This window comes from Lutzomyia longipalpis, chromosome 1, assembly GCF_024334085.1.
Source record: "Lutzomyia longipalpis isolate SR_M1_2022 chromosome 1, ASM2433408v1".
Lineage (NCBI taxonomy): Eukaryota > Metazoa > Arthropoda > Insecta > Diptera > Psychodidae > Lutzomyia > Lutzomyia longipalpis.
The window spans coordinates 18,730,554-18,753,184 of NC_074707.1; the positions used below are offsets into that span (position 1 = coordinate 18,730,554).

Below are 22,631 nucleotides of genomic sequence, written 5' to 3' on the forward strand. Positions count from 1 at the left end.
CTCCTTTCGGGTTCCACCTGTAGGCAAGTGCAGGTCTTTCACCCATACACATCCAGGTTAATCGGGGTTATCTCCGGGGTTTGGTGAACAATGCCATGCAGCTATCTGGGAGGAAGTTTGGCAGACGCGTCTGCCAGGCGGTCCCAGAGGCAATACACAGTGACAATTGCTCGCCCCTTTGATTACCCTGCTGTTCAATTCCATACATTTGGACCTTCATTGTCCTGGAGTCCGTTCAAGATCACAAGATGGTGCGTGCATGTGTCTGACTCACCACGCCTACAACATTCAACTATGTGCACTCTGTCTGCCAATGAACTCTTGGATCTGAAATGATACTCAACGATATTTTTAATTTCCAAGGATCTACTTCTCACTCTCGAGTTCATCCCAGAAATTAAAGCCTCTGTGTTCTTTTATTACATTTTATTCAGAAAAATCGTCATCTCTCAAATCCACTTCCATTTCCTCTTCTAATTCCTCTAATCCTTCAGGAACACCACACCTCTTGAGGCGATCAGCTGCATATATGGCCTCAAACGGTCGTATTGTCACTTGTGTAGCTGGGGTGTCCTTTATCAAATATCTATCGCGACCCACCACTTTGGCAACAATGTAGGGACCTCTGTATCTGGGTATCATCTTCCTTGATCCTCCTGTCGCTGGAGCAGTGTATCTAACCAACACCAGATTTCCTTCCTTGAATTGTGTGGGCTTCTTCTTCATCAGATTATGTTTTTCTGCTTCAACACGTTGATGCTCCAACATCCTTGCTTCAGCCTTGCTTCTTAGGCTCTGCAAGTCTTCCATCGCGGTGTCTGTTCTTTCTACTGCGGTGGTCACAGCAAATGACAACAGATTCTCCCGTTGTTGTCGAGGATTGTACCCCAACAAGAGCTGATAGGGAGTCTCCCCTGTTACTCTATTTATTGATGAATTGATTGCCCATTGCACAGTCGGTAAATGTTTTGCCCAATCCTTGCCAAGCTCATCTTCTGACAGGCAGCGTAATGAGTCCTTGACCACCCTGAAGATGCGTTCTACCTGACCATTGGCTCTAGCAGTGGCCACAGCCACAGGGGAATGCTGAATGTTATTCTGCTTGCAGTATTCCTGGAATTCGCGAGATGTGAACGCAGACCCATTGTCGCTCACTGCAATGCATGGGAGTCCGAAGAATTGTGATATTTCATCCAATGCCCTTGTTACAGTGAGTGTTGTGGGACGAGCCACAGGTCGAAGAATCGTGAATCGTGTGAAGGCATCCACAATGGCCAGAATGTGTTCCTTGCCTCCCGATGTACGTGGAAAAGGTCCACAGAAATCAAGATGAACTGTGTGAAACGGTATGGGTTTCTTCTGCATAACGTGCCACTGGTATCGATGTTCGTCTAGGCTGGCTTTATGCATGGCACATTTCATACAGTTTCTGACATATTTTCGCGTTAATTGTCGAAGTTTTGGGAACCAAAAGTCCTTTTGAATGCTCTTGATGGTTCGGTCGGTTCCCGGGTGTCCACGCTCATCGTGTGCTGCACGCATCACAAAGAATTTCAATCCTGGGGGCACTACAAGGCGATTTCCCTGGGGAGTGAGTCTAAATAACTTGTTGTCCTGCACCACGTATTCTTGCAGAATTTGTTTCTGATCCACCTCTCCTTTCAACTTCCCAGTGACAACTGAGTATATTCTCTCCAATTTTGGGCTTTCCATCTGTCGTGCCACTACCCAATCTTCACCAGATATTCCAATTACCCTTACCCATGGATCTTCTTTGTTCCCGTCCAAAGGTACTGGGCATCGGCTAAGAGTGTCTGCATGGGTCATGGCAGTTCCTTCTCTATGCTCCAACACAAAATCAAATGCCATCATCCGTATCCACCAACGTGCCACGCTGTCTCTTATCTTGTGCTTGTTTTGTGTCATTTGAAGAGCACTACAGTCCGTCACCACTTTAAACTGCTTTCCCAACAGAAAGTAGCGGAACCTCTCCATTGATTCCACAACTGCCAAGGTCTCCATTTCATATGATGGATACCTGGACTCTGCATCAGTTGCTGCTCTGCTGAAGTATGCCACCGGACGTAGGGGGTCGTTTCCGGTACGTTGCATTAGCACACTTCCTATTCCTAGCTTTGATCCATCGCAGTGTAGCTCATGGAATGCCTCTGGGTTGTAGAGTGTCAACAGCGGTTCACTTGTGAGAAGCTTTTTGATTTGTAGAAAAGCTTTTTCCTGACTTTCACTCCAAGTTATTGTCTTCTCTTGATGAGCTTCCGCCCCTTTCTGTTTCTTCAACAATTCCCTCAGGGGCTGAGAAATCTTTTGAAAATCGGGGATGAATCTCCTGAAATATCCTGCCAGTCCGAGGAATTGACGCACATGGCGCTGGTTCTGTGGCTTTGGGAATTGTTCTACTGCATGAACTTTGGCTTTACCCGGCGACATGCTTTCCCCATTGATGTTATGACCCAGGAAGTTAATGGAGGAGTGTAGGAATTTACACTTACTGAGTTTTAAAGTCAGGTTGTGCTTCGCCAATTCAGCAAATAGCTTTTCCAACACCGCCAGATTTTCTTCCACAGATGTAGTAGCTACGATTATATCGTCTACAAAACAGTGCAATGTATCACCCTTTAGTGGCTCTAGCACATGGCTCATTGTGCGCATGAACACTGCAGGGGAATTGGCGAGACCAAACGGCACCCTATTGAATTCATACTGCCCCGATGGTGTGACAAAGGCAGTGAGATATTTAGATTGTTCCTCCACGGCAACCTGGTGGTATCCCATCATCAGGTCAACGGTGGAAAACACTGCTTTTCCCTGCAGCTTATGCACCTCCTCTTCTACGGATGGCATTGGATAATGCTCCTTGACAATCAGTGCATTTAGTTTACGATAATCCACACATAGTCGCAGATCACCGTTCTTTTTCTGCAGAGCCACCATTGGGCTTGCAAATTCTGATGTGGACTTCCGGATAATGTTGTTGTCTAGGAGCTCCTTTAGGGCCTCATCCACCTTTTGTTGCAGCCGCAGGGGAATGCGATAGGGGACATATCTCACCACCTTTGCTTTGTCCTTGAGGGAGATCTTCATTGGGAGCTCAGCATTATGTCCCAACTCCTTGGAAGACAAAGCAAAGCATGTGCGGTACTTGTTGACCAGCTGCACAAGCTTATCCTTAGCCACGTCATCACCTTTGTCTCCAAACTTGAGATCCTCCATCTTCAATTCCCGTCGCTGCATCACCTTGTTCCTCATTTGGTCCTCACGTGTCTCACTTGTCGCGTCTACAGTGGGAATAAGTGTCTGACTTCTACTTTTGCTTGCTTCCAAATAATTTTTGCCCCAGCAGCAAAGGAAATTGTTGGTACTTTTGGGGCACAACATGTATTTTAATTCTGCAGTACCCATCTCCTGATTTTACTCTCGCGCTGGTGGCCCACAATGTTTTCCTCCGTCCTCCTCCATACACCCTAAAGTGGATGGCACGTCCTTCCTTCGACAATCCCAAACTTGTGGCCACGTTTTCCTGCAGCAGGGAGATGTCGCTTCCGCTGTCCAGGAGTGCGTCCAATTTCCTCCCTTCTAATTCGATTTGAGTGAGCGATTTGCGGATGGGGCTCAGGCTGGTGGTACGCTCATGCACCAGCCTAACCCGAAAATCCTTCTTCTCCGGGCACTTAGACGCCAGATGTTCATCAGAGTTGCAGATGAAACATCTTTTCTGCGTATTTCCCCGGCGACTTCCACCCCATTGTCCGGATTGGGGCTTCCTTCGCTCAGTCTTGATAGCATCATCTTTCCATGAATTGCGATATTGACGATCGCGTGATCTTCCCCTATAGTTCGGCTTGTGTCTCCCTTCACAGGAGCGGGAGCGATCTCGCCTTGGGCTTCGGCTTAGATGTCGGCGATCCCTGCGTCGTTCTCTCATTCTGTTGTCCCTCTCGCGTGAGCGGTTCCTCTCACCTCGACGGAAAGTTCCACGCACTGAGTAGCGATTGCGTGAGTTGTGATTGCTGTCATCAAGTCGCTTTAACGCCAGCATCAGATCAGGTATTGTTTGGGGATTGGTGCATGTTAATGATGAGCGCTCTACATGCCCCGGCACTCCCTGGATTATGTATTTTATTATTAACCGTGTAGACAGTCCAATGCGCTGGCCCAGGGCATACTTGCCCATGACATAGGCCTCCACCGGTTCATCCCTCTTGCGGGTGGCCTCCATTTTCACCATGGCGCTCAAGTCGTCCACATCATCCGGGAAGAATTTTATAAGTGCCTCTTTTAGCTTGGGCCATGTATATGCCAAGTCCATGTTTCCCTCCAGCCATGATCGTGCTGCCCCTTTTAGCCTCATGGTGGCTATGATTACTTTTTGTTCATTTGTAATGCTGAACTGGGCGCAGCATTTTTCGACCATTTCAACCCATTTCTGGGCTGACAGGGTTCTGTCTTGGTCCGGATTAAATTCGGGAAGCATGGATTCAACTTCCCTTTTTCCTATGGACATGCCCAATCGCGGCACAGTGGGGTATTCCCGTGTTTCCGGGAAACCCCTGAATACAGAGCTGTCGGTCTCACTGAGCCTTGGTGGGACCTCACCATGCTCCTCGGCATCTCCAGGGTTATTTCTCCTGGTTGATGTGAGCCAGCGTTGGAATTGCACAAGAGTTTCTTCGTCCATTTCACTAATCACTTTTCACTTAACGCGTGTTGCTTGACTGAGAGCGATATGCGGAATGCTTTGTCCCGAGAGAAACGCAGAGTGCTTTGCCTCGACAAAGAAGACTTAATGCTTTGTCTTCCTGATGACTCACACATTTTCTCAGGACTTGGAAATTTTCCACTCGCCCGGTTAATTTACACAAAGCTTACTCACCGCCTTCGGCAATTATCGTTTACCCTCTTGTCGGTCGATGAGTAATCCTCACTTTCTCCTGATCCCGGTCGATCTCGTTCCCCTTCTCTCTTCTTTTCTTTCTAGCGATCTGAAAAGCTTCAGTTGCATTAGTATTGGGGTTCTTTTCTATGACTGGTAATTTTCCACTCTTTCGTTCTCAATCAGCATCATTCATGGGCCCCATTTCTCACACACATACATACGTGCATACATACATACATATATATGCATGCCCACGCCATGTCTTTGCGATTAAAAAAAGAATACTTATCTTTGTGAATTGCTGAATCCTTTTTCCATCTTTACACTACACACTTGGGGATCTGTTCAGATCCCACTTCTGAATGAAGAACCCGAAGTAGGGGCTTCATGGATCTGGAGGACTCCGCCCCCTTTCAACTCCCGGCACTGTACCCAAAATGTCACATACACTAACGCTCTGACTCCTGTTGAGTCTTACCACTTGTATCAGCCGAGGCGGTCTGACTCCCTCCTCGAAAGACACCCCTAACAGTGCATTGTGGGAGAAGAGAGAGTCCTCTTACGCAAAACAGCCTAAGCTGAAGGGGTAGGCATTCGGGCTTTTTGAACACCTTTTGGGGTCATAGAACTACACATTCAAATTAATCTTGCATTGAGGCTCAACCCCGTAGAAAAGAGGTTATCCAATGAAAATGCTTTGTCCGAATTTATCAACCAATCAGGAAGCTCTTTGAAGCGAATTCTCCTTTAAAATTTAATTCATAAATCGCAAAATTGATTAATAAAATAATAATAAAATGTGATTTAAGATAACAATCTAGACTATGAGCTAGTCACGTTCCCTATGAAAACACCTAAAGGACATTCAATACATCATTATAACTCTGAAAAAAATAGTTTGTAGCGAGGTTTGTCAAAGTTTGTTAAAGGATATTAATTTGGAGGTAAATATGAATTTTAACAAACATTATTTGTATTTGGGGATTATTAGTTGTAAAAAGTTTGTAAATTGAGGAAAAAATACAAAAAAGTACAAACTTTAACAAACATTTTACAAATTTTTGCAAACAAATCTAAATTTAATTGGAAGAACAAACTCTTTACAAACTTTACAAACATGTTTGTATGCTGGTTTGTTTAAAAAATCAAACATTAGCAAACATTTTTGATAAAGTTTGTTAAAAGGTTTGTTGTTTTAGTGCATTAACAAGCTTTAACGAACAATTTTGTAAAGTTTGGAAGGTTTGTTATTTTGGTACATTTTCATTAGAAATAGAAAAAAATGGACGCCGTTTAAGAAAAGTGCAAAAAACCAGAAAAATGAATATTTTGTGAATAATGGAGGTGAAAATCATTGATGATTTCGTGGAGAATCTCCAACTTGTCCATGCAGTTTGGGATTTTTGAGGCAGATACACCATTGAATGGTAAGTTATTTCAAGATAGCTTCAATCGTGTATGGAATTATTCTCGAATTAAACATCCTTTTTATATTTATTTATAGATAATGGGAAAAATATGGGGTTTCTGGAGGAACTCTAGGAGAGTGACTTCAGTTTGGTTTACATCCACGTAGCCACCTGAGTGTTTCGCTACGAATGGAGGAAAGAGCAGGTCGTCCAAAAACTTCCGGAAACACCAAGGAACCCCATTGTGAACTCTTTTTGGCTGTGGCTGGGATATCTCTGTCTAAGGATATGGATAGACGTATCCCCGTGATGGACATTTAAAGAGATCTTCAAATCAGATTCATCATCGACGACGTCACCGGAACTTATGTTTATAATAATAGAAAATTGTAAATAAATTTTGATGATTGTTATTTAAAAGGATATCTCTTATTTTAAAAGTAACAAAATACAACAAACAAGCTTGTAATGGTTTGTATGGAGGCCATCCGGATTTTCATACAAATTTTTACAAACAATTACAAGCATCTACAAATTTGGGTATTTTTATTTAAATAACAAACTTGGAGATTAAAAAGTAATCTCCTTTGACAAAAAAGGGCTTTGACTCCTTTTCACTTCCATGTTTGTTAAAAAATGTATGGGAGTTACAAACTTTGACAAACTCAAATACAAACTATTTTTTTCAGAGAAGTTATGAAAACCACAATTATTACTAAAAAATATAGTATGTAGTGTAAAAAAATTCTTGTCTCAAAATGACTCTCCTGGCTTTTCTGGCCTAGGTCACGTTCTTGAAGCTCATTTAATGTGTAGATTTTAGTCTACTCTAGTCAGCAGATCCTTAACCAGTAGTGGATACAGAAGTATGTGGGGCATTCTGGCAAATAATTGATTTTTTATCGTGGATCTTCATGTGCGTCTTCATTGTGCTTGATTGATGAAAAGTCGATCCACAAATGCGACAAACGTAGGGTCGTTCACCTGGAAGAATTTTCTCTAATTAGGAGGATCCATTTAGAGATTCTTTTTAACCCTTTAACGTCCAACGTGAAACATAAAAACATTGAAAAATGCGCTCTTTTATCGCGATTTTTATTCTATGAATGTTTTTAGAGGACTTTTCTCACTCAGAACGTCTTCTTTGACCCCTTATGCGTGAATTTGATGCATTTGTAACATGGAAAAACAATTACATTCATAAATAATTGAAAAATTAAAATGTTTCACGTTTGGGTCAGCGTATGACCCAAAAAACCTTAAAGGGTTAAGGGAGGGATACCCACCTGTGTGTGTTCTTGTGTGGGCAACCATGTCACTCTTCTGTGCAAAAGATTTATGGCAGTATTTGCATCCGTAGGGCCTTTCCCCGGTGTGTGTCCTTCGGTGATTCTTCAATGTACCCAAAGCTGTGAATCTCATGGGGCAGAAATCGCAGGCATAGGGACGTTCACCTGTGTGAATTCTCTTGTGTTTCACCTTTATGAGAAAATTTAATTGATTTTTATTAAAGATTCCTTTAATGAGAAACCTTTTTGAAAAGAAAGTCGCCTTACTAGAGAACTGGATGTTGTGAATCCTGATCCACATGTGTCACAGACAAAGGGATGCTCTCCGGAATGTTTCCTCAAATGAGCATCCAATTCGCCTTTGCTGACGAAACTTTTCTCGCATGAGGTGCACTTGTAGGGCTTCATCTTGTTGTGCCTCATTGTGTGTTGTCTCAAATTGGTCGATTGACTGAAACCTTTTCCGCAGATTGAGCACAAAAAGGGTTTTTCACCGCTGTGAGTCCTCAGGTGATCCTTCAGGGAGGAACCCATGTTGAAGCCTGAAAAAAAAAAAGAAATTCATCATCAAATCTTCGCTCTCTTATGTTCTCTCAAAGTTAATCAAGCTTCTTACATTTCCCACATTCCTTGCATTTATGCTTTTTGACTCCTTTATGTTGCTTCTCATGGGCAGTTAGCTGCTCCTGAGTGGCAAAGAGTTTAGGGCAATCTGTGCACTTGAATGGCTTATCTTTCGTACTATGTGATCCCATGTGTTGTATGAGATTCCTCTTCCGTACGAACACCCTCTTGCAGATGCTGCATTGATAGTTTCTCTGTTGGCATTTATTGGACACCTGATGCCTCAAAAGGGATCGACGCATTGCAAAAAATGATCCACATTTTGTGCAAATTGCTGCTTTTTTTGGTACTGCTGGTGCATCAGTGTCTGCTGCTGTTTCAACAAAGTTTTCAACAACAGTTGTATATGGCCCTTTTATCGGTAAAATAATTTCCTTTTCTTCAAGAACTTCCTTCTCCTGATGGGGAATTGTCTCCTTGTGGGGAAAATCGTCTTTTAGAAGATATTCCTCCACCTCTTGCGGGAATTCTTCCGCATCGTGCTCAGAAATTTCGTCTTCTCTAGAATCATTCTGCTTTTGAGGCTCTTCCTGCCCTTCAGGAATGACCTCAACTTCAGTAAAGTCGGGATCACTCACCACAGTTTCCTGCAGTTCAACTGTAACTGTATTCTCATATGACTGACTACCGTCATAGGTGGAAGAATCAATTTTTAGATAATTAGTCAGTTCACTGAGTGGTTGGGGTGAGGAGGCATTCTCCGTTTGCACTGATTGATCCTTCTTCACTTCCGGTACATTTAGGCATGCCACGAGAGTGCCTTCATTCCTTTCGCATTTTTCCTTGAAGCAAAATGCTCTCATTAGTTCCTGAACACAGGAAATGCAAACATTACTGGGAAGTTCTAAATTGTCGTTGAGCTGTGGAAAAATAAACGAAGAGATGATCACAAAATCTGACCAAGAATACATCAATCCTGCTCTCAATCTCACCGTAACTATTGAACTAAGCATATCCCGGATTGTTGGGGAATCTGAGAAAGATTTAAATTGCTAAATTAACTCCCCGGAAAAAGGATAAATTGTCCTGTTTATTCTTTGTCTACCTTCACTTGTGCGTATTTCCGTATTAATGAGTGTTATGCAGTATTTGGAGTAGATTGATAGCAATTCCGGTGACTCCGCCAAGCATATCCGGCATATTTTATCAAATGATGAAAGCATACACGTCTGCCAAACCTCCACCATTGTGTTGGAAAACACTCAAATAATTCCTTTCAGAGATATTTTATCTAAATTGAATCAATCATAATTCCTTTCGAGACGAGACGCCTTTTTTGACAATTGAAATGTAAACAAACTCGTCGCAACTATTCATAACCTCAAATATTTTGAAAGTGCGTAAAGGCGCGAAAAATTGGCGCTAAATTCTAAATAAAAATCAATGAAAAAGAAAATCTTTTATTTTCTATTCAATATTCTTTATTATTCATTAAGATTATTATTTTATTTTAATTGAGACGCTAATTTTTCACAAATTGTATGAGTTTTTCATATTTTTTTATCCTTAAGGTCCTTAAGTATTTTATGTAATGTGAGGAATTAATTCTACATTTATTTTCTTTTAAATACGATTCATCCTTTTTTTGCAATTTCACAAACAAAAACATCCCTAAAATAAAAAGAAAATATATTGGTTGAAAGTAACTGAAATAAAAAATCTAAAAGTAAAAAATATTTCTAAAAATTTACCATTTTTTGAATGAATAATTTTACCTACAAATATTTATTTTATCCTTTATCAATACTATCTATCGTTCTTAATTAATATTAACACTGCTACACTCTCAATTACTTTTAAATAATTATAAACTTTTTTTGTGAAAATTTTATAATAAAAAATTCCATATCCCTCCATTCAAATCAATAAATTTAAACTTTTTTTTTTAAAGTCAAAATTAAAATAAAATCGAGTGAAGCAGCGCACCGTGAAAAGAAATTCTTGGAATTAATCATTTTTTCTTCTTCAAGCACACCCCCACATGAATTTGAAAGAGATCCTTTGCTCTCTCTCTGTATTTTAAAGATTTTTCTTCATTTTCTCTCTCAATTTGAAAAGAAAACTTTCAATTTTTTTCCCGGAAAGAATAAATAAATCCGTTGAAATAAAAATAAAAATAAAGATGTTTTTTTTTAAATTAAAATTGATAAGAATTGAGTGAGAGAGATAGCCCTAGAGATTACTTTACTTTGTGCGTCTCCTACTTCTTCTGCGAGGAGATGCTGACGAGCCCCTCTAGGGTCTGCTGGGTATCGATGGGGGCGCCCCATTGCCACCGGGTAAACTACCACCAGCTGGAGGTTGCTGCTGTGGCTGTGGCTGCTGCTGCTGTGACGGTGCTGGTGGTTGTGGAGGAAGTTGTCCCTGTGCTGGAACAACTGCTGACGCTGATGGCGGAACCTGCTGCGGTGGTGGCTGAACAACAGCTCCAGGTGGACCCCCACCTCCTGATGGCTGCTGTGTTGGCGGTACAATAGCCTGATGCGGCGGTGCCGGCTGTTGCGGCGGCTGCTGTGGCCCCGGAGTACTTCCTGCTGATGCTGGGGCATTCGGATTTTGTTGCCACTGCTGCTGTTGTTGCTGCTGCTGCTGCTGTTGCTGTTGTCCCTGTTCCTGCTGCAATCGATGATGTGCCTGCTGACGTGCCCTAAATTCAGCTGCCTTCAGCTGTTCCAAGTGGAATTGCTGTCTCTCCGTAATGAGTTGTTGTCTCTGATACTCCAAACCTATGAGAGAATCTCATGAGATAGTCTGCTCTTGAAAGAAAAAAAGAAAATAAACACCCACCTTCCCTCTCGCGTTCCATCGTTGTTTCAAGCTCCTCAAAATGCCGTAATTTAATCTCCAACTTCTTCATCTGCGTTTCCACCAGGAGTGCCACGAGACTCTTGATTTTCCTCTCCTCCACGGCTGCCAGGTGCTTCGCTTTGACGGCCGCTGACGCAAGAGCCGCAGCTGCAGCCGACTGGACATTGGCCTCATTGAAGAGCTTCGGCTTATCCGTCCCATTCTCCTTTGCCGCCGTTCCTGCCGTAGCAGCAGCAGCCCCATTAACATTAGCAACAGCCGGGGCGCCGGGTGCACCCCCTGGAGGTGCTGCTGCTCCACCAGCTGCCGCTTGAATGGGCGGTGATCCCGGGGTGGTTTCTGAAGATGTTTTTTCACTACTTTTACTTTCATCATTACAACTACTATCTGACGGCGCAGCAGCAGCCTCTGTGATCTTGAGGCTACTCTTATCGCCCACAGCAGACGGATCACTCGTTTTGCATGCCTCCGCACCACTTGATTCTTGAGTTTTGTCTGAATTACAAAATAATAATACAAAAAAAAAGGAATATATAGATGATAAAATTAACGAAAAAAATTAGATTTTTTTTCCTTTTTTTTTTAAACCAACAATAAAAAAAAGTTAAAAACAATTTTAATGGTGAAGTGTTGAAAAAAAAAGTGATTTTGTTAGCAAAAACATAAAATAAAAAGATTTTTTGTTAACATTTTTTTTGAAAAAGTTCTTTTTTTTAAAGGTGTGTAATGTGTGTGATTATTTACAGAGGTGCAAGTTGCTTTGTACACGCGTGATTCGCCTTTTTATTTACATACAAACATAAATATATATTAGCTACCTACAACATAAATTAATTATTAATTTTATGTGAAATTTTGTTAGGAGGAAACATAAATAATGAGGGGAAACTTTTTTTTTTTATTTTGGTGAGATAACAAAAGGTTGTGGTGGAACAGGCAGAGGAGGATTAATTTAAAACCAAAAACAAAAACAAGGAATTTCTGTAGCTGTACTGACCATCTTTCTTGGAAACATCCTTCATTTCTTCATCACCACCTGGTTGTTTCTCATCTTCCTCCTTTTCCGGGGCCGTTCCGGCAATTCCGCTATTTGCTAAACCAGCGTATGGATCGAATTTCCCACCATACCCGGACTTCTCGACATTCTTAAAATGTGCATCCATTATTGACGATGGAACCTCATCCTGTTTCAACAGAAAAACTCAATTAATTGTCCCTTGAAAGGGTAAAGCGAAGAAGAAAATTACCTTTATAGCAGCAAATTCCTCCATGGCAGCTTTGGCTGCAGCTGCTGCCACTCTGGGATCCACAACGGAAGCCAAGAAGGCTACAGTGGACATAATGGGATTGCCGGATTTACTAAATGGAATGGGTTGATAGGCAAGTGGCCCAATACAGTTGTCATCCTCCAGGTAGGGATCCTCAATGGGTAGTCGAAGGAAGTGCAGAATACACTCATCTTGTGTCCGGGAACCAACATGCTCACACACCTTATTCCAATCATCCTTGTACATCTCCAAACCCTCAAGGAGTAGCAGGGTTTCCTGCTCTGTCCACTCTCGTGCCATATTTGCTGCTGTCTTATTGCGCATTGCCGATGGTTTCTTCCCATACTGATCGAGTTTCAGGCCAAATTGTGCCCCTGGTTCAATACCACCGGGTACAGGAGGTGCTACACCACCTTCTGTCTTAACTGTCGCCCCGCCGAGAGCTCCCGGAGTGGCGCCCTCACCACCCTCCTTGTCCTTTTGCTTCTTATCCAAATCAAAGAGCATCTTCGAAGCAGACGGTTGAGGTGTCTTCTGTGCATTGACCGGCTGCAATCCTGATGGTGTGTCACTCAGGACGTGGAAGTGGGATGTAGGTGGTGGACCCATTGGTGTTGGCCGGCAATCCGTGTCAATCTGGTAATTTATCAAGCCCCATTGCTCCAGGAAGGCATGAACACGCATTATGGCGCACACATCTCCGGCCAAATTGCGTCGACATGCGGTACTGGTGAGATATTCCGTTGGATTCAGCCGGTACGTGTCAATCATGAAATTCCTGTATGCCATATAGATCTCGGGTGTTTTGGACTTATTCTTGCCATTGAAGAACTCCGACATGGCGCGCTTTTCCACCACATGGATGGAATTGTAGTCAAACCACGCAGAATACGAAGGGACAATGATGTGATGCGTCTGCTCGGTTACATTGTCCTCCAGATCATCCTTTGGCTGGAAATCCTGTGTGTTGCTGTTGTCACTCGTCTTGCCCGTCTGTGAATCCTCCCCGCGCTCCATGTCCTCATCGAGATCCGTCACAGTACCCCCCTTTATGGGTAGAAGTTCCGAATCTCGTTGCTTATTTGATGGCGTTGCGGGGCTCGCCGTTGAGGATGTATTTGGCTGCACCTTCGGCACCTCTTGGATGTTTGGCTCTGGCTGTGGATCGTCCATATCACGCGTGAGATCCTCATCATCATCCCCATCCCCACTGCGAGTTTTCTTCTGGAAAACAGCCGGAGAACGTCCACTCTTCCTCTTGCTCGTCTTGGGATTTGGCGGAGGTGTTGGGGAGCGTTTACGTTTGGGATTCTTATTCCTTGCACGACTCTTCTCATCCCCACTCGGTGTCATGAGGTCATCAACTGTAAGTCGAAGGCGATGCACCTTCTTGCGTCCCTGCTCATCCACTTCGTAGTCCTCCTCGGCCATCCATTCGTTGTACTGATCCAAATGCAGTACCCACAGCGCACACACCCTCCAACGATCCCCGGGACTGCCAATATTGTCTGGCACCATGTCCGGAAGGTCAAAATTATTCGGCAACCACGAATCATAGGATTCCGGGAAGTAGTACCAATGCATCATGACATTCTTCTCACGCTTAAATGCCGGACGAGCATACTCCTCAGGTAGGGGATCCACAACAGGGTAGATTATGTGTGTTGCCTCCTCCTCATCCTCCGTCAACTCACCCTGGTGCTTTGTTATGATATCCTTAACCTTTGCCGCAAGTGCCTTATCGACTTCCGGACGAATGTAGACAACTGGCAGTCGTAAGCATTCTGCCTCAATGAGAGCTGTTTCAATTTCAACCAGCATCTGTGTATTTGGGTCCTTCCGGGATGTATTTTTAGTCACTGTAAAATCAAATTTCTTCCATCGCTGCTCCGACTTGTAGCGATACATTGACGTGAAAATATTGCATAGCGCCCCACCGGGCTTGAAATCCAAGAAACATCGCATCGGGAGTCTCGTTGTTGGTGGATCAACTGCATTTTTGCCCAATTTTGTTTCCTGATACTGAATAAATTGAATCAACAGCTGTGACAAAGATTCCTTCGTTGGTGGATCCTGGTGGACGTACTACAAAACAAAAACAACAAAAAACTGCATTAAAATGACTGCGTCAACATTTCCCCCACTGTACTGTCTTTGCCAAATAAAAACTCCCGGATTACAAAGCAAAATCTCCCCCCATTCATGCCAAATATACAAATTTCCTTCACTTCAACACCCCTTGGATACAATTGAGGATGAAAAATACTTTCCCAGACGGAAAATTGTGGGGAAAATTGAGAAAAATCATTAGCGGTGGGTGCGATGTAAAACCAAAATGGCTGGGGCGTTCTTTTCCATCATCCTCACCTTCTTGCTGTTTTTCTGCAACCACGCACGCACTGTCTCAAATCCCTGTAGCGTTTCCGGGGACTGGAAGAACTCCACATTGGGACTACCATCCTTTTTCTGCCCCAGCGACACCATTTCGGCCACAAAAGCACTTTTTCTTCGCGGCGGCTTCCTTTCTTTTGACTTTTCTCTGCCCTGTAGCGCGTAGAACTGGAGAACATCCGCGGAGTGTCTATGGAAATTATTAGTTCGGGACGTTGCCGCTTGATTGTTTTGCCTTTTCATAACCTCAATTTTTGTAGTTTATTTTCAAAGGATATTTTTTGAGGAATTTTCCCTTGAAAATCCACACGGCAGGTGCTGAAAGGACATCCTGCGCTCCAGGAAGAGTATCTTCTGTTAATTTTCGTTCAAAGACTGTGAAGAAGGTAATTTTTATTGCATAATTCATCATTTTCTGGTAAACTTCAAGAAACTCAAGAAAGAATTTTCTCTAGGAAGATGCGAAGACTCCCCAAGAAGGACTTGCTGTTTGATAAACTCCACCGGGGTGTCGTATGGACATGCATGGGGCTCACCTTGTACGGAACATACCTCCTTGGAACCCGAGTTTATCGCTATTTCACCGTCATCAAGCCAGCCCGGCAGCAACGAGAGCTGGAGATGATTCAGGAGAATGCCCAGGCGTCTACTCAAATGCTCGATAAAATTCCCGAGCTCAAAGGATGACTTCTCCCTCTCAGGACTTCTTAGAATTAACAAAAAGTAGTTCCGAAGAATCTTCGGCAGCAATGTAAATAGGCTTCCGGGAAAGTTTCTGAACTTCCTGGCCAGCAGATTCGCCTAATTTCTTCCTTGTGGAGTTTTAAATAAAAAGCGCATTTTCGTTGGAAAATATATAAATTAATATATTTTGTAGTTTTTTTTGTTCTTTATTTTTATAAAAATGTTTATAATGCTGTTTTTTTATTATTTATTATTTTTCTCCTCTGTGTTGAAAATTGGTTTGCTAACAAAATTTTATTTAGCAAATTTTTAATGTTTTTTCGGTTTTTTCAATTGATTATTATAATTTTACAGAATATTTACAATTAAAATTAAAACCTCACCCTTTCCCACAACCACACCGGCTGTAGAGGTTTTATTTTCTTTTTTTTTTTTTTTCAATTTTTCGCGATATGATCTTATTTTCTTTTTATTTTAATTTTGAAGCTCTTTCCATAAAATTATAATAAAAATTTTCTTTAATTTACTGGGTTTGCGTTTGGCTCAAATTTTTATTTAAAAAAAAATGTTAAAAGCTTCTAAAAAAACAAACTTAAGATCTATGAAAAATTTCTTTTTTAAAAATACTGTGAGCCATTAAAAATAAAAAATAATTTTCAAAAAATTTCACTGCTTTATGGAGAGAAAAATATTCAAAAATCCAACATTTCTCAAAATTGTAAATATTCTTAATAATAATATATATTTTTTAACTTTATCGAAAGTTTTTTTTTCACTGATATTGCATAAAATTATTATATTTTTTTTGTTAATTTATGAATAATATTTTTTTCCTTCATGATTGTTTTCTATAAATAACTATAGTTTATTAATTTTACTTTCTTTTTCTTTTTTTTTTTGTTGAAAAATTAGTAAAATATAATTTATTTCCTCTTCATTTTTTTTCTTTTTCTTCTTTTTTAATATTCTTAATTCCATTGTGTTAGTTCAAGTATGAAAAATTACAAGATGAATTTGTAGTAAAAAAGAACAAGGCATTTTTTATTACTCATTTTCTCTTTCTATTTTTTTATAAGTATTTTTTTTTCCTTTATGGTTGAAGAGTTTTTGTTTTGTCTGTCTTTTTTTTTCTATTAAATTATAAATATTTTTTTTTTCTTATTATGTCTCTCTGGCTCTATTTTGCGCTCTAATTTTCTCAGAATTCTTCATAATTAATATAATATTCCTAAATGCAATAAAATGTTAATTTAGACAATCTCATTAATTTTTTTTCTGGATAATAAAAACTGAAAATTTTCATTAAAAAGATTTTCAATGATAAAATTCTTCCTATAAAAATCTCCTGCCTTTAGAGCACTTTCCTTCCTTCCCTTCCTCCTACAACTTATTATTATTTAGAGTCTCTTAAATGCACAATTCACGCACGTTTTCCTTCTTTTTTTTCATCAATTCCAAAGAAAAAGAAAAATTATTAAAATTAAAAAGAGAATCAACTAACAAGGAAAGAAAATTGAAAAAAAAGGTAAAAGGAGCCCATGCGCTTGATATGGGCCAAGTACCTAATTGAAGGAAATGCAGAAAACAATTTTAACCCACCCAGTCTTGTAGGGAATCAAAAAAGGATAAAGAATCGCCAAAAATATTCACCATTTTCCACTGGGGTCACAACGAAAAAAGGCAATAAAGTTTTGGAAAAAATTCAAAAAAAATTGACCGCCATTCGCCATTTTGTCTCTTTCAATGCATCAAGCAGATGTTTCAATGCTTCGTCATGAGCTTGTCGATGGGAGTTTGACATTTCATTCATTTTTTTGAGAGAAAATAAAAAAAATTGCGTATTTTTTAGTTTAATTATCGTGGTAAATGTGTTTTACGTGTTGTTCAAGAGTGATTTTTATATCTGAATACCTGGGATGAATTCCCGCACAACTTGTGACCGTCTCAGCGAGCACATCTCTCGTTACAAAGCAAAGCAATCCAAAAACATTGGTCGTGGATCGTCTTGAAGATGGCTTTTTCACGAATTGAGAAATCCTCTGCGCTGGAATCCTTTGCGTTTCACACCACCACGACGGACAAGACGATGGATTGCTTGGTTTTGTGATTCCCTAGATGTTGTCATGCAAAACCTTACGATGTTTATTGGCACCACCTTTCCCAAGACCTTTTCCACGACCAATGATGTGCTCGCTGAGACGGTCACAAGTTGTGCGGGAATTCATCCCAGGTATTCAGATGTAAAAATCACTCTTGAACAACACGTAAAACACATTTACCACGATAATTAAACTAAAAAAAATACGCAATTTTTTTTTTATTTTCTCCCAAAAAAAATGAAATGTCAAACTCCCATCGACAAGCTCATATTGACGAAGCATTGAAACATATGCTTCATGCATTGAAATGAACAAAATGGCGAATGGCGGTCAATTTTTTTGAATTTTTACAAAACTTTATTGCTTTTTTTCGTTGTGACCCCAGTGGAAAATGGTGAATATTTTTGGCGATTCTTTATCATTTTTTGATTCCCTACAAGACTGGGTGGGTTAAAATTGTTTTCTGCGTTTCCTTCAATTAGGTACTTCGCCCATATCAAGCGCATGGGCTCCTTTACTTTATAAAAAACTTTTCCTTTTAGGATTCTCTTTTTAAGAAAAGAAAATAATAATTAAAGTGAAACTGGATGACATTTTAACCAGAGCTGGGTGTGTTTTGTTGTGTTTTATTTTACAGGAATTTGCACTTCCTCCTCTTTGTTGGCTCTGGTGGCTCCAATGCAGCCAGAATTGCCTCATCGAAGACATTCTTTAGCCCTTTCTGCAAGCACAAGAAAGAAAGAAAGATTTACAATTAATGTATTGAGGGAGATTGCGTGAACAGAGTGTTTTATCTTGCCTGAGTCAGAGCGGAACATTCAACATATTTAACAGCTTTCAATTCCTTCGCCAGCTTCTCACCCTGCTCCATCGTAATGGGCTTCTGCTTATTCTTCGCCAACTTCTCCAGCGTCCCACTTTCATCGCGCAAATCAATCTGCGTGCCAACAAGCAGGAATGGTGTCTTTTGGCAATGATGCGTTATCTCTGGAACCCACTGGAAATTCAGGAAAAATTCGCATTTTATAATTTTTTCATTGAAAAACTTTTCTAAATAAATTCAAAAATTAGAATAAAAATTAATATAAAACCAGAGTCATTCTAGCTCATATAGTTAATCCTATTCACCCCAATTGATGGTAGGAAACTAACAAAGGTAAATTAATTGGAATAGATGAGACATGATGATTGTTATCTCCCTGAAACTTTATCAGTCTCACTATCTCATAGAGTCTTCTCACTCAGAAGATATCGTAGCTTTAATTCTCTAATTAGACGTCATTCCACAAGATTAATACAGTTTTAAGAATTTTCTACGGCAAGACATGACAAGAATTTTGCAATAAAGAGGAATGAATGGAGAAAACATTTTTTTTTTACTTATTTGTAGTAAACATTTCAATTAGCACCCTAACTTGTCTTGTAACTGATAACTTTTAATTGCTTGCTAATTCCTTTCTGTTCTACGAATTTTCTTCTCAAGATTTATTAAATAATATTGAAGCTCCATAATCCCACTCTCTAGTTAATAATATTCTCCATTTTTCTGCAATAAATTGTACTTTCAAAATCACAGAAAAATTTCGCAAAAAAATGAGCAATTTATGAGGCATTAATAAAGAGATACGCTTCAAGAGATGCCAAAATTTCTCTAATTTTTCATTTTTCAAATTTCTGTGAATGAAGCATCCTGGAAGGCACGGAAAAGCTTCCAATTGGATTTTTAAGGATACTTTTTAGTCCTTGATGGAAGATTTTCGGAATATTTTGGATTTTGGCATAGGTCACGAGATTCCGATAAGAATTTTTACCTTTTCTTTGACATTCTCGAAGGAACTGGGACTGACAACTGAGAAGCACACCAAGAAGACATCTGTTTGTGGGTAGGAGAGTGGTCGGAGCCTATCGTAGTCCTCCTGACCTGAAAGCAAAAAGAACAAAAAAATGTCAAAAGACGATTCATCAGGGCTAGAAGGGGAGAATAGGTAACTCACCAGCTGTATCAAAGAGCCCCAGAGTGTAGGGTTCTCCTCCAATCATCACCGTGACGGCATAATTGTCAAAGACAGTTGGAACGTATTCTGATGGGAATTTGTTGGTGGTATAGGAGATGAGGAGGCACGTTTTACCCACGGCTCCATCGCCCACGACAACACACTTAATGGTTTGCATTTTCTTGCTTATCTGTGTGGATCCTTAAATCCTGTTAATCCTTGTGCGTCTCTTTCACGCGACTTTATCAGGCCTCTTCGTGCTTCTTCTGCAAAGCCAAAAAAAGAGAAAAGTCCCCGATTTCAGGGAGCCCAATACAAGTGGATTAGTCAAGATATGAGAGAAGTACAGTAGATAAGATTTCTCCCACACACGTCAAAAGGGGCACTCTGTGTTCCGGGAGTTTGGCATTCCCGGACAATTTTCCCACGAACACCGGCTTACTTTTTTGCATTTTTCACTCATTTCCCCCACACTACCACCCCCGCATTGCCTACAATCACCTAGAAGGGTCCCAAAAGAATAAAACTAGCTGACAATCAGCAAGAGAGCTCTGGAGAAAAATGCCAAAAGACGGATATGATTAATTTTCTTCAACACGGATTCATGTCGCCATTTTGTTTCACTCCAATTTTTCACTTTTCCACCCATTTTCACCTCTTCCACCAACTTTTCCCAACATATTCACAATCTTGAATAATTAATTAACAAATAAGGGGCCTTTTGAGACACTTTTCATGGGTTTTTCACTTACTTTTGATGAAAAATCTTCAGGGCAGGGCACCAAATAAACTTTTTACAAATATTTTCACGCACACACGTTCACTCTTCCGGAAAAATTTTCGGAAACTTCGTTAAAATTCGGAATGCAAAATATTTACATTTTTTTTTACATAACAAAATTAAATGAAAAATGCAAGAAAATTAGATGGAAAATGTAATGTTCTTTAATCTTTGAGAAGAAGATCAAGATAGGCACCAGCAATCAAATCTTCCTGGTTAATTTTGAAAATTTCAACAAGCTCATTGGCAATTTTGGTTCCTTCCTCAACTTGCTGCTCTGGATGGAGACAAACTTCCAGTTCAAAGAAATTCCCCAAATCCTCAACTTTGTCCAGATGAATACGCGTTTGATTGTACCAGAAGAGCATTCGGGTCTTCTTCACCACTCCCTTTGTGCCAATACTCTCATCCAGGATTGTTTTTAGCAACTCAGGTTCAGTGACTTCGAGAATCTTGAAGCAGGATAACTTTGCACCCTCTGTATCTGGCCGGGAATACTGCACCAGCTGCGATGGGGTATTCTGAAATACAACAGGATATTACTCTTGAAGATTCATAAACTTTTAGCAAAAATCACCTCCAGGAATCGCAGCTTTAGACGTCCTTTTGTGGCATTGAAGAAGACATCGTGTTGCTTGATGATTTCTCCTTCGGATGAGCAGATCTTCTTCGCGATTTCCACGCATCGATTGAAATTCTCATCACTCCCGAGTCTAGCCTTCACTTCGACATTCCGTGAATCCGGCTGGGACATTGTTTCCTTTGAAAAAAAGCCGCGAGAACTTCCTGGCACGGTGTGAAAGCGTAAAAAGCGCGCGAAGAGTCATGTGGGTGACGTCTCACTGACATCTTGTTGATTTCCGCGTCGTGTGGCCAAAAAGACGGGAAAAGGCAGGGAAAAATGCCCTCAATAGAATCCCAGTGAGAAGAAACTTTCGTGCACAGCAAGATGAATCAGTGAATGTGTGGAGTGTGTTGCCAATGAATGTAACTGTCCAGGAGAGTCAGCTAGAGACAATTTATGTGAATGCTTTGCTGTACGTGGAGACTTGGCTATCTGACGCCCTGGAGCACCTTCTGATTACCACCCTCGTGTACGTCATCGTCTGTCTGTGTCTCTATCGATGGATCTTTAGGCCTCTCGTGCCTGTGCTGCGTTCTGCGCACTTCCCAGCACGTCACAGACGTATCCTCTTCGTTTTGGCGCATCCGGACGATGAATGCATGTTCTTTGGACCAACGATTCTCTCCCTCTGCCAGAGAGACAACTGCCAGGTGTTCCTCCTATGTCTCTCCATTGGTGAGCTTCCTCTGTCATTTAAATATTTATTAATCATTTTGCAAGGACTGATAAAACTTTGATTTTCAGGAGATCATGAGCAACAGGGGCTTGTCCGGCGCGAAGAGCTTTTCCGTTCATGTCAAGTTCTTAAGATCCCGCCTGAAAATGTAACAATTATGAACCTCACAGAACTTCCCGATGATCCAAATGTGGAGTGGAAAGTGCCAACAATTGCCAGGTTGATTGAACAAACAATCGAAGCGCTGGACATTGAGGCACTCATAACCTTCGATCGGGATGGGGTGAGCCAGCATCCCAATCACATCGCCATCTTCTATGCTGCCTCGTCGCTCTGCCTCACCGGAATCATGCCAAATAGTTGCAAATTCTACGCTCTGGAGTCCACAAATCTCCTGCGGAAATACATGCTAGTCCTGGATCTGCCAATTACGCTTCTCCTCTCGCGCCACTGGTTTGTCCTACCCTGGCATGAACGAAAGATTGTGGTTCGAGCTATGTTGGAGCACAAATCCCAGCTTGTGTGGTTCCGGAAGCTCTACATCCTCCTCTCCAGGTACATGCTGATGAATTCTTTGCGTGAACTCAATGTGTCGGACTTGGAGTTGGAGATGCAGCTCGATGACTCATAGGATTGTGTACACATAAAATGTATTTTTGTGTAATATTTTTGCATAATTCCTTCTGTAAATTGTCCTTTTCCATTTTGTTTTTTCAATTTAAATAAATACAATGTTTATTTTCCCGCCATTGAGATCTCTTTTGTTCCCTTCACGAATCACTGATAATGTAATCAATTGCGAAGACCTTTTTGTGTGTTTTCTTTCAACAAACTCAATTTTTAGAGAAAGAAAAACATAATTAGCATATAGAATAATGATTGTTAATTTGATAAAATGTGGTTTTCTAAGGTTTTTTTTTGTAATTTTTATTACATTTTTCATGCAATAGCTCACTTTAAAATCACAAAATCATAAAGTTTTTTAGATTAACCCAAAATTATGCTTTACTTTAGCTTCTTTGCTTCGAGAACAAAGCAGCATAAGTTGGTAAGTGCAAAAAGCAAACGGCAGAAAAGAGTCAGCACTAT

The 22,631-nt window shown here is 40.8% G+C and overlaps 6 protein-coding genes across 8 annotated transcripts; 2 read left to right on the forward strand and 4 right to left on the reverse strand.

Annotated features, from left to right (window-relative positions):
- Window positions 1-6,710: 6,710 nt before the first annotated feature.
- LOC129795774 (gastrula zinc finger protein XlCGF57.1-like) lies at window positions 6,711-9,499 on the reverse strand. The gene is made up of 6 exons (XM_055837251.1): window positions 9,262-9,499; window positions 9,149-9,189; window positions 8,209-9,076; window positions 7,860-8,134; window positions 7,590-7,782; window positions 6,711-7,287 (listed from the first exon to the last, which is right to left on the reverse strand). The coding sequence occupies exons 1-6, from the start codon at window positions 9,401-9,403 to the stop codon at window positions 7,148-7,150; spliced, it is 1,659 nt and encodes a 552-aa protein (XP_055693226.1). The 5' UTR covers window positions 9,404-9,499; the 3' UTR covers window positions 6,711-7,147.
- A 115-nt stretch (window positions 9,500-9,614) lies between these two features.
- LOC129795734 (SWI/SNF complex subunit SMARCC2) lies at window positions 9,615-14,858 on the reverse strand. 2 transcript variants are annotated; one of them, XM_055837225.1, is made up of 5 exons: window positions 14,660-14,858; window positions 12,272-14,377; window positions 12,022-12,208; window positions 11,004-11,363; window positions 9,615-10,942 (listed from the first exon to the last, which is right to left on the reverse strand). In XM_055837225.1, the coding sequence occupies exons 1-5, from the start codon at window positions 14,774-14,776 to the stop codon at window positions 10,452-10,454; spliced, it is 3,261 nt and encodes a 1,086-aa protein (XP_055693200.1). In that variant the 5' UTR covers window positions 14,777-14,858; the 3' UTR covers window positions 9,615-10,451. The 2 variants fall into 2 exon arrangements, with proteins under 2 accessions (XP_055693200.1, XP_055693191.1); XM_055837216.1 differs by having other exon boundaries at window positions 11,004-11,519.
- A 67-nt stretch (window positions 14,859-14,925) lies between these two features.
- LOC129795885 (uncharacterized) lies at window positions 14,926-15,556 on the forward strand. Its single transcript, XM_055837416.1, has 2 exons — window positions 14,926-15,069; window positions 15,139-15,556. The coding sequence occupies exon 2, from the start codon at window positions 15,143-15,145 to the stop codon at window positions 15,368-15,370; it is 228 nt and encodes a 75-aa protein (XP_055693391.1). The 5' UTR covers window positions 14,926-15,069; window positions 15,139-15,142; the 3' UTR covers window positions 15,371-15,556.
- Window positions 15,523-20,306, reverse strand: LOC129795845 (cdc42 homolog). 2 transcript variants are annotated; one of them, XM_055837358.1, is made up of 5 exons: window positions 20,213-20,306; window positions 19,461-19,726; window positions 19,278-19,387; window positions 18,266-18,463; window positions 15,523-18,187 (listed from the first exon to the last, which is right to left on the reverse strand). In XM_055837358.1, the coding sequence occupies exons 2-5, from the start codon at window positions 19,636-19,638 to the stop codon at window positions 18,098-18,100; spliced, it is 576 nt and encodes a 191-aa protein (XP_055693333.1). In that variant the 5' UTR covers window positions 19,639-19,726; window positions 20,213-20,306; the 3' UTR covers window positions 15,523-18,097. The 2 variants fall into 2 exon arrangements, with proteins under 2 accessions (XP_055693333.1, XP_055693337.1); XM_055837362.1 differs by lacking the exon at window positions 20,213-20,306 and adding an exon at window positions 19,962-20,142.
- Window positions 20,307-20,382: 76 nt separating this feature from the next.
- On the reverse strand, window positions 20,383-20,995 carry LOC129795855 (uncharacterized). The gene is made up of 2 exons (XM_055837373.1): window positions 20,819-20,995; window positions 20,383-20,762 (listed from the first exon to the last, which is right to left on the reverse strand). Exons 1-2 carry the CDS (start codon window positions 20,993-20,995, stop codon window positions 20,406-20,408), a joined length of 534 nt encoding a protein of 177 aa, XP_055693348.1. The 3' UTR covers window positions 20,383-20,405.
- On the forward strand, window positions 20,394-22,291 carry LOC129795819 (N-acetylglucosaminyl-phosphatidylinositol de-N-acetylase). The gene is made up of 2 exons (XM_055837312.1): window positions 20,394-21,541; window positions 21,611-22,291. Exons 1-2 carry the CDS (start codon window positions 21,223-21,225, stop codon window positions 22,171-22,173), a joined length of 882 nt encoding a protein of 293 aa, XP_055693287.1. The 5' UTR covers window positions 20,394-21,222; the 3' UTR covers window positions 22,174-22,291.
- Window positions 22,292-22,631: the final 340 nt, after the last annotated feature.